The following is a 12006-nucleotide window of genomic DNA, read 5'->3' on the forward strand; positions in this document are numbered from 1 at the left end:
CTACGACCACAGATGAATAGGGACAAAGGATGGCGCCTATAATTTTAATTATATTATTATTATTTTAACCTATCTTTTTGCTATTTTACTCTGTAATATTGATAAAACGTTTGTTTACTACAAGTAACAGTTAATTATTACAACAATACCTTTCTTTCAACAATAAGCTTTACCACTTAATATGTCAAAATCACGCTGTACAAATGCACGTTATAGATTCGAATATAATCTATTATTCAAACCATTTGAAGCTTTGTACTGTCAGTTTCGGTTTGTGTTTTAGTGAACGTTCCTGAAGAAGCTGTACAGCGAAACGTTGAGTGTTTAATTAAATAAAAACAACATTTTGATGATATAAGGTCTTATATTTCTAGTATTAATATATCTTCTATACACTAATATGCACTACAGAAATTAAATAATGAGCAGTAAAATATACTTATTTTAGAGTAAAATACCAACTGACACAAGTACATACGTTATGTGAATTACAAAGGTTACTTTTACCAACTGACACAAGTACATGCATTATATAAATTACAAAAGGTTAGTTGTGCCAACTGATAGCATTAAATTAGCTTTGTATGCACAATGTTATAAAGACAGGTTTTCATGATTAAAAATTATTATTTGTAGACGATTCATGGCGTCCAACAGTGAAGATGTTACGAACTTCTCCATAGATACTATCCTGGGGTCTGTGAAGAAACACACAAGCAACGAACAGGAAGTGTACCAGTCGGTTCAACCTAGGCCCTACCCAGTATTTCCCAGCTGTTTTCGACCGACTCCCATAACTCTGTCGGCTCTCTACCACCCAGGGATAGCGTCCATGCCATCTCAGACACAGCTCCACGTGGGATATATTTCCAATTGCTTGGGACTTTCAGTTGACGGCGCGGCCTCTCCTTCAGCCATTCCTTCAAGTGATGGTTTGAACTCTGCTATGGCCGGACACTACGGAAACACTGCCGTCAGCCAAACCTCGGGGCTTGGCTATTGGTTAGGTAGATCTCCGTTTCTTACGTTATCAGGTAGGACAAGCGTAGGAGAGTAAAGAACTGTTCGGTTAAGTTAGTCTTAGCATGGCTCACGTTTTAGGAGTTGTTGTATAATGATTGTATTACTGTATTAGTTTAAGGTCTCCAAAATATAAACCTAAAACTAACTCTGAATAATGAAATAATCTAAAAACACACACACATATATATGTATGTGTGAATAAGTATTTATTTGTTTAAGTTTAAAATACATGTTACTATGCATGCCATATGGTTCTGCATTTAAAGTACAGTTCCGCATATGACATATGATTCAACATGCAACATTTTTGTTTTACATGGTTCTACATACAACGCTAATAGTCAGTCAGTCGAGGTGATGAGACAGGACTTATACAATATTTTGATGGATTTAGGATAATTCGAAGGCGCAGTCACGAACCTGCCGGATGACATTTTGCAGACTTGAGCATTTTAAGATATTCAATATGGCAGCCAAATCAAAGAGGAGTCCATATGTCAACTAGGTTTCCATAATAACGGTGCATGCACCTAGGTTTTTAAGTTATAGATTCACAATAACGGTGCATGTACCTAGGTTTTCAAGGTCATAGACCCACAGTAATGGTGTATGTACCTAGGTTTTTCAAGGTCAAATATAAAGATGCTCACTATTCTGAAAGATAATGAAAAAATCAAGATGGCTTCCAAAACAAGGATTACTACTTATCTTCTATTGTTCATATCATAGTGAAATAATTCGATGTCTGCGTAAAAGTTTTTTATCCTTATGGAATGTGGGATATTCAAGATGGTGGCCAATTTAATCTCTTAAACTAAATTTGAATATTCGATGAAGTAGCTGTCTGCGCCTAGGTTTTAGCCATATAGGAATCCAAACACACATCAGTTAGAATATCACTTACTTTTCAAGCGAAAGTAAATGTGACCTCTCTATTTGTGACCACCTGCTCCATCATAAACAGATGTGCCCTCGTGGACAGTACACTGTCCTCAAACGGCATAATCCTTTTGTACGTAAAACATTTCAATGCTTCGATTGCGGAGGAACTTATGAAAGATGATTTACACCCAGTCTACGAGCACAGGCTTTTGGTTACTGGCAGCAACGCAATTCCAACCATGATCCACAAACCAGTGGCTAAAAATGTGCTACTTGCTTCAACAGACATTCTGAAACTGTTCAAATTTACTGGTGATGGCAATTTGCAAACCAAAGGTATAAGACAGGCTTACCCTGCACAATATTTTGCCAATGTCAAGAAAGTATGGATCGCTGCAACTTTCTCACAACGAGTGCATCTGCTTTAGAACAACTTGATGACTAAAGTGAAAGCAAGTTATTAATTGATATGTAACCTCTATATTAATGTAAGATAATACTATTCTATAATCACCTGTGTGTTCTATAAGAATGACAACTATCGCCCTAACTGAGTTGACATTGGTACACAAGATATAATTATAAATATTGCATCATATACTTTAAAAATACGTACATCTTTTATGTTACGTTCTTTTAATATATAAGGGTTATCAAACCAAACTATATATTGTTTATAGAACGATTACAACTAAGTATGTTAGATGGTGTATTGGGCCTACAGAAGGTTTTCAGAAAACTATTATATAATCAAAATCGCTCAATCATGTAAAGAGGCCACTGATAAAAACTGTAATGTCCCTAGACTACGAATCAATCATAACCTTTGTTTACACGCCAAACCAGGTCACCGCTATGTATATCTATGATGCTAAAGGGATTAGACAGAGGTCAGTCTATCTTGATATGGTAGCCATATTGACCGCCATCTCATATCTGCTGCTGTCCAATGAAAATACTCCTTGACTTGAAAACATAGGTAAAAATATAAATTTTAAGGTTTTATGTCATATAGAAACTGAGATATTAGAGATTTCTTGTTTTGGCGAACAAATTAGCAGACATCTTAATTATTTTATTACATTTTTGGATTGGGAGTCTTTTGGTTTCATAGCTGAGCTCATTGCCCTTGAAAATTTAAGTTTAGACATCACAATTGGGGACATTATGTCATATAGGAACTGAGACATAGGTTCCTTCTTCATCTTGAATATCTGAAAATGCTCAAATCTGCAAAAACTTTATCCACCGGATTGGTAATCATTATCGTCGAATTATCCACAAAAAACATGGTAGAAACACTAAGTTGAGGCTCAGCTATGAAAAATTTGTTTGGCTTACGATACACAAAAGTATAATCATTACAGTTTGCAGTTGATCACTAGCTTTGAATGGACGACTACGTCACACTGACCTTGGGCATGTTTTAGCTGTATTATAAACTACTCGTTGTCATTGTACTGGTAAGTACTAGCTAGTCCCACAGTGGCTCAGCAGTGAGGCTGCAGGCTTACGACGATAAAAATCGGGTTTTGATACCCGTGATGGGCAGAGCACATATAGTCCATTCTGTAGCTATATACAAACATTACACCGAATAGCATTAGCTAAGAAGTAAATGTTGTCATTACACCGAATAGCATTAGCTATGACGTAAATGTTGTCATTACACCGAATAGCATTAGCTATGACGTAAATGTTGTCATTACACCGAATAGCCTTAGCTACGAAGTAAATGTTGTCATTAGACAGTCACGAATAGTTATTACCTAAGTGTTATAACCAGAGAAGTAGATAACAGCTACGAAATAAAACATTCGTTTATGAAAAATGTGAATTTTACAAAATTAATCTATAACACGAGTATGATCATCATAACTGATTATTACATGCTGCTTTTACTTCTAAGTCACAGGAATATTTAATCATAACAAAAGATGCTCACTACACAATATAAGATAACATAATACACAACTATAGCATAAGTGTCGTCACAACATAGGTTAAGATAAACTATAATCAAGAGTGAATACACTACAGGTTAGGATCAACAGGCTACGATAAACTATAATCAAGAATTAATATACAACAACAGGTTATGATCAACTATAAATAAGCATAGAATTACTTTTGAATGTGTAATGCATTATATGTGAATTGGGGATATATCAGATGTGAAGAAGGTAAGGGGTTTGATAGATCTCACCTAAATACCTACCAAGTAATTTGGATTGAAACAGGAATAACCAGCCAATAATAGATAAACAATAAATATTACAGTTGAAACTTCATTGTATTTTGAATTGGTTATAAAAAGAACCTTTCTATGTTTCTTGAAATATTGCTTTAAAAAAACAATAACAAGCAAACAAGTGAAGAAAAACGTTTCAAAACAGGAAGTTAATGTAGGTATGGCAAATGCCATCCCTACTATCTTCATTGCATTGGTTTTGAAGGATTGATATTAGACATCCTTACATTTACTTCTCTTTTGAAAAGTTTTTTCTTTACATGTTTGATTAGGATCAAATGACGAATTATGGGTATTTGACATATGAAGTTCAAAAGCAAGAAATAAATATAATTGTTACTCCTAATTTTAATTTTATTTACTCTTAAAACAGAACGCTTTTGGGGACCCTGCGGAAGTTCATATAATTATGATATATCCCCAATTCACATATAATGCATTACACATTCAAAAGTAATTCTATGCTTATTTATAGTTGATCATAACCTGTTTTTGTGTTGTAGCCTACAGAGTGCATAATTCTTCTAATGATTCATGGAATGTGCACGTTTTACTGACGTCACGAGAGTACAAATTGTAACGTCATTTTAGTGTTTATTAACTGACTGACAAATAACACACTACTGTATAGTGATGCGACTGGTTAAAACTGGTGACCCCTCCAGGAGGCCTTCGACCCTCTTTCGGGAAAAGTAGAATCAAGTGAAGAATTATAGGTATTTTATTAGAATCAAGCAAATAATTATAAATATTTGATTAGGATCAAGCGAAAATGATATATATTAGATTAGGATCAAGCGAAAAATGGTATATATTTGAGTAGGATCATGCGAAGAAATTATAAGTGTTTGATCAGGATCAAGCGAAGAAATTATAAGTGTTTGATTAGGATCAAGCGAAGAGTTTTAAATGTTTGATTAAGATCATGCGAGGAAATGATAAACGTTTGATCAGGATCAAGCGAAGAAATTATAAATGTTTGATCAAGATCAAGCGAATAAGTGTAAATATTTTATTGATTAAGTTGTTCTAAGTAAAATCAGTGAATGAATATATTTGAATGTTACTGTTCTAATGATATGAAAGGTAACAAAGAATCCTCGAAGTGAAACAACTGCCTTTATTAAAATGTTGGTAAATAAGTCAATGAAACATGTTAACTGTTCTCATGGAAGTTAATCGAGTTGAAAGCTGAAATGAAACCGCCCAAGGAATATCTACAAAATAAAACTCACAAAAAAATTTATCATTTACCATGAGCTGTAGTACGCCATCTTGGTAGTATTCTAATTGTCCGAAAATCACATATACGACCTGAAAATTCACAATCATATACAATCTTCCAGCGTAATTATTAACAATCGGACAATCCCTTAGTTTCGTAAGTCGTTAGTAAGTCATGAGAGAAAAGGTTTTAATTCCTTTGATTAACTTGTGGTTTTTAACCCTCTGTGTTAATTCCATTAAACACAATAACAATCGGACAATCCCTTAGTTTCGTAAGTCGTTAGTCAGTCATGAAAGAAAAGGTTTTAATTCCTTTGATTAACTTATGGTTTTTAAGCCCCTGTGTTAATTCCATTAAACACAAACTCGTTTTATTTTAGTAACATACATCTTCAATACAAACTCAGCCATAAACAGGAGATCCACATGTATATTCCGGTAACAACGCATGCAATACCGCGATAAAAACCACAAGTACAGATTGGTCCCTGATTAAAGATGAAGAAAACGGTATGAAAGAAGAAAATCTACTTATCAACGGCAGCGATTGAAACCAGATTGTTTCCACGTCATTCTTCCCATGTAAATGAATTACCTTCTCTTAGTTGAATGTTCACTGGTTGCATGTTTAATTATGAACCAAATTCGAACAATTCAAGATTTTTCGTGGCAGTCCTATCAAGTCGTGTTGATAGGAAAAACAGGCCACAAGGGGACTATAAAAACTTCTGATTTTAGACATTCATTATAAAGAGAAAAATTATTAATTTTCTTCTCAAAAGAGATGCAACAAACATTAAGAATGAGCCACGAATCAAGAGATTCTCTAACGTTTACTGATGGATACATTAACGACACGAAATGACATCAAGCACCCGAACATATAACATACAGTTTATATTGAATTCTGAAATTAATCTGAGCCTCGGGCTAAACACATGGTATATTGTTGAACATAGATTCAGCTCACTAATTTAAATCTATTACAATGCATCGAAAACGTAACCTCCATTCAAAAAAATGTTTGCTTATTAAAAGAAAAGACGCCTTTCTTTTTCATAATTAAAGTTTAAAACTTTCAAGGTCTTCAAACCCGTGGAAGTATTATAAAAGTAAAAACCAAGAATTTTTGTGTTTTCTTGATGTAGTTTCTCTTCATGATTACTGTTTTGTGTTTTATTTGTTTAATTATCGTTAAATTTAGCATTTGTACTTAAGAATTAATAGATTCCAACACTAATGAGGCTTAATAACTTTTTCTCTAGTTTCGTAAAACACTTTCTGAACGAAGCATTCTTTGAACTATCGTTAGACAAACTCTTATATTATTTCAAGTTTATAGTAAAAAGATTAGCGATGGTTAACACGTAAAAAGTTAAGACACAACGTTTTTCATCATAATTACTGTAAAAAAAGGTGAATAAAATGTATATGATGCTATTTCAAGAATATGAATATAAAGAAATTAATCTTAACTTACAAACGCAGCGTAACTTTATACTTTCAATTGGAAAGTGAGGATCCCCTCCTCACTGCTGAGAACAGGAGTTATCTGACAGCTGAAACTGAGGATACCCCTTCTACTCATGGTGAAAGCCAGGGATACTCTCTTCCTTTCAGTTGAGAACTTGGGATACCCTTCCATCTCACAGCTGAAAACTTGGGATACCTCACCCTCTTCTGTTGAAAACTGGTGACATTCTTCCTCCTAGTGCTGAAGAATAGAGATACCCCTCCTTACAGCTGAAACTGAGAATACCCTTCTACTCATGAGGAAAACCAGAGATACTCTCTTCCTTACAGATGAGAACACAATATACTCCCCCTTGTAGTTAATGTAAAGTTATTTTCTCTTGTAACCTTGGTTTCGGAAAGTGTTTAAAGATTGTTGGGTGTTTATTGTTTGTTAATAGTAAAGTTATTTTCTCTAATAACCTTGGTCTAAGAAAGTGTTTAAAGTTTGTTAGGTGTTGATTGTTTGTTTATGATAAAGTTATTTTCTATCACAACCTTGGTCTAAGAAAGTGTTTAAAGTTTGTTGGGTGTTGATTGTTTGTTTATGATAAAGTTATTTTCTCTAGTAACCTTGATCTAAGAAACTGTTTAAAGTTTGTTGGGTGTTTATTGTTTGTTAATAGTAATGTTATTTTCTCTAGTAACCTTGGTCTAAGAAAGTGTTTAAAGTTTGGTGGGTGTTGATTGTTTGTTTATGATAAAGTTATTTTCTCTAATAACCTTGGTCTAAGAAAGTGTTTAAAGTTTGTTGGGTGTTTATTGTTTGTTTATGATAAAGTTATTTTCTCTAATAACCTTGGTCTAAGAAAGTGTTTAAACGTTTGTTTGATCTTTGAAGTCTATTAAATGTATCAAAGTTATTTTCTTTGGTAAAGTAAAGATAGAAAACGTTTATAGGTATTTTGGATTGAGTAAAGTTATGGTGTCTGCCAGAACTATGAAGAAGGTGAAATTTTGACATTTAATGTAGAGTTAGTTCTCAAGTTATGTTTTCCTATATATTTATCTAAGAATGTAACCTTAATATTATGCTAACTTTGACTTTAATAAAATACTATATAAATTTCCTCAAAGGACGACTCCGGTGTTAACACAACAGCAATTAGCTTTAAATATATGCTAAAATGCCAATAAATAGCATCTAAGATAGTTTAACACGATATCACTATTAAATATTGGTATTCTACTTTATACATTGGAGGCCGCCATTCCTCTTCATTCTGTATGCTATGACGTAAAAGCGAATAAAGAGATACTGGCATGTGATTGACTCAGTGGGAAACACTTATATAATCATGCGCTTTACTGTGTGTTATATGACTAGAGTCAGTACAAACCCTACCTATGCTGTTCTCACCAGGGGTATCGAAATTCGGTTTTTAGCGTTATAAGCCGTCAGATTTTCCGTGGAAATCTATGCAAAAATCTGTGGAAATTTTAAATATGCAGAATAACTTACTTCTTCGTTTAATAATAACGGTTTATTATGAAAATGTACATTAAATAGAAATAACAGTATCAAAGACTTTATTGGTAAAATACGGGCACAAGCCTACTAAAGAACTTATTCAACGACCCCCATTCTTCTGTATTGGACGTTTACCTATGTAGAGACATTAATTCTTTAAACCACTTAAAACTGCGTGGATAATATCAGGATATATTCCATAATGTTTTAATGTATGAAGGATTTTGTCAGTAAAATGACAACAAAAATACAGAAATATAATTTATTCACGCATTAGCAATAATTGTATAAATAGTAATAGACATTAAAATACAGTAACTTAGTTCACAAATTGTTAAAATTACGTTTCCTTTTGTGCCTGCTTTTATCATTACTTTCCATTACACAATATACCTGGGCTTTACTTGCCTGTACTGCTTAGCTTAGTCCCCTTCTCTCATTCAGTCACATGGACACCAATCTTGATCCAAAAAAAGAAAAACAGTAGCGTAACTAACCACACCTTACATAAATCATCTCTCTTCCTTCTTTGTATTAGACCCCATTTTCATTGTTACCTTGCATTTATCTCCTCATTCGGTTCTCTCTCTATGTCTTTTGACACATACGTGTTCAGAAATAGACCAGATCTCAAACAGAAACAAATGGACTTACCTGTTGATCTCTTCTCTCTCTCTCTCTTTATATATATATATATATACATATAATATAGTGCAGTGACACATGTAGAGGAGTACAAGCCATCATTAAGGTTATTTATTTCTTGATTTGGTTCATTTTCTTAACTAAACTTAAGCTGTTAACTAATCGTGGTTAAACCCAGTTGTTTTCGTTGGAATAAAGCCTTTACTGATGAAAAAACAAAAGATATGCAGTACAGGTGTTAACAAAATAATGTGTCTGTTTTATACAAAGCTCATTTCCTTTTATAATTTAACCCATGTGAATCATCAGGTTTTGCCAAACAGGAAAACAAATCTTGGTTAAGTTATGTAATTAAATGGTTTCAACTGCTTCCGCTAAAATAGGCATCACTATGATAGATAAGGATGGGTTAATTACAGCTTTAAAGGCACTTAAACCTGCAAGAAATAAACTCAGACGATGAAGAACCCTAATCATCACGTGTCTAATTTCCAGGAAGAGAGAGCTGACATTGTCAAATACTAGGAGTAGAGAAATGTGCCTTTCTCAACAGTGCTTTGTTTCAAGGAAAAAATATACACATAACTTATTAGCAATTTTGTGGGAACTTACCAGGTACCGTCAGTTCATAGCGAAGCACGTGCTAAGAAACAAGGACGAGTGTAAAGCGTACGGTTGTACTGACTACTGGCACAATTACAAAGGTTTGTTCCAAAACCTCCCTCAAGTCCTTGGAATAATCCAGAAAGTATAAATAACAAAGAAATTGGAATATAACGTAGGAACGGGAGAAACATTTTAAAGGGTAATTTTGTTTATTGCTTCCCCTCTTCTAAACATGAGGAGGGCAATGTGTTGGTACGGATTTTAGGTGGGATCCACAACCGGTCAGAGAGTAGAGAACTGCTCTTCAGACTAGAAACGGAATGTCTGGAATAATATCGAAATACATTAATAAAACAAAGCTATATCACTTGCAGAGCTGAGTAGAAAAACTTCAAATTATAACTAAAAATAAATGTTCAATCTCAAATGCATTTTATTTTCATCGAATAGGATTAACACATTTTTCTCAGTTTAATAAACAAATTTACAACCATGCAATAATGTGTGTCACCTGACATTTGAACTGATAAAGTGTAAGCTAGATCACGGAAAGATTCCAAATAAATTTACCAAGCAACCAGGATGTTGGGTTATCTAAATTAGAACAAGGTGTGTGATTAACTGCTAATGGCGCTTTAAACTAAAAAGGAATGAAAATGTTTTAATGTAACTACATAAATTAGGCCTAAGTTTATCATGAAAATAATTGGATCCTCTGAATATTGCGGATTTTTTTTAACTCGCAAAAGGAAGCGTTTTAATCAACGTGACATATTTAGTTAATGAATTACTAAATGTAGCCATTTCCCTGGTGTATTCCACACTGATACCGTGCCTTGTTTATGTACAACCTAATTTATCAAAATGTATCCAAAAATTTGTGTTTATCAATAAAGAGCCATTTTAAAGTGAAAATTAGAATACAATGAGAAGTTTTCTTTAAATATTTACTTTATTAATGTAAGTGAAAACCACACGATTTGTAATTCATTTGCATTTCCCACTGATTAACATACAGTTTGAAGCACGAACAAAACCCATTACATGTTTAGAGCTTCAGGGAAATGTGTTAACACCTTTCGTGATTAATAACAAGCATAATTATTGCCCTGGAAGCTACCACCAGTTACGGGCGATAATTACCAACCTAAATAAGCCTTTGTACATGAGCGCACGATCGACCTTCAATTATCGTGGGTTCTATGGTTTATTGAAGGTAGGATTTCTTATTTCAATCACGTGTTTTCATAGTGAACTATTCTATTATGAAATGTTTACATAGTTGTACCGTAAATTGTACTGAATTCTCAATTGTCATACACCAAAGAACACACATCGAAACGTAGGATTATCGATTTCGCGGAGTATCACTGACAGACTAAAGCGGTTTTTAACAACAGTTCTAAGGTACTTGGTTATCCTACCTCATCATCTTTCTGACACTTTGATTTAATGCTTTTATTTTCAGTGAAACATGTTCAATAATGATTTATATCATTGAGGTAAAAAACTGGCCTATCAATACTCATCTCTACCATCAACGTAAACATAAGACAAGCTCTATACTGACCTATACCATTGAGACAAACATATTCTATACTGATCTATACCACTGAGGCGGCAAACATAAAACGCGCTCTATACTGATGTATACCATTGAGACAAACATATTCTATACTGATCTATACCACTGAGGCGGCAAACATAAAACACGCTCTATACTGATCTATACCATTGAGACAAACATAAGTCACGCTCTGTACTGATCTATACCATTGAGGCAAACATAAGACATACTCTATACTGATATATACCATTGAGAAAAACATAAGATACGCTCTCTACTGATCTATACCATTTAGAAAACATAAGATACGCTCTGTAATGATCTCTACCATTAAGGCGGCAAACACAAGACACGCTCTATACTGACCTATACCATTAAGAAAAACATAAGACACGCTTTATACTGACCTATACCATTGAAACAAACATAAAACATACTCTATACTGATCTATACCATTAAGGCGGCAAACACAAGACACGCTCTATACTGACCTATACCATTGAAACAAACATAAAACATACTCTATACTGACCTATACCATTGAGGTAAACATAAGACACTACCAGTGTTGCCCGGAATCATTTGATAAAGCGAATAGAGAAATTTCTTACTACTTGTGCTTATTGTATTTTTACGTTAGTCGTGAAATAAGAAAAGGTGCGTATAAATAAAGTCTCAATTTCTGTACTATACGAATAAATGAAGCTGAATTTCTGTAGCTATACGAATAAATGAAGCTGAATTTCTGTGCTATACGAATAAATGAAGCTGAATTTCTGTGCTATACGAATAAATGAAGCTGAATTTCTGTGCTATACGAA

At 33.6% G+C, this 12006-nt stretch overlaps 1 protein-coding gene across 1 annotated transcript in view; it reads left to right on the forward strand.

The window, feature by feature from the left end:
• Positions 1-643: 643 nt before the first annotated feature.
• Positions 644-12006, forward strand: part of LOC106466078 (homeobox protein HMX2-like) — a 21042-nt gene continuing 9679 nt past the window's right edge. Inside the window, exon 1 of the mRNA XM_013926322.1 lies at positions 644-1007. Coding sequence (XP_013781776.1) covers positions 644-1007 — 364 coding nt within the window. The remainder of the gene's footprint in view (positions 1008-12006) is intronic.

Source organism: Limulus polyphemus, unplaced genomic scaffold (assembly GCF_000517525.1).
Source record: "Limulus polyphemus unplaced genomic scaffold, Limulus_polyphemus-2.1.2 Scaffold2144, whole genome shotgun sequence".
NCBI lineage: Eukaryota > Metazoa > Arthropoda > Merostomata > Xiphosura > Limulidae > Limulus > Limulus polyphemus.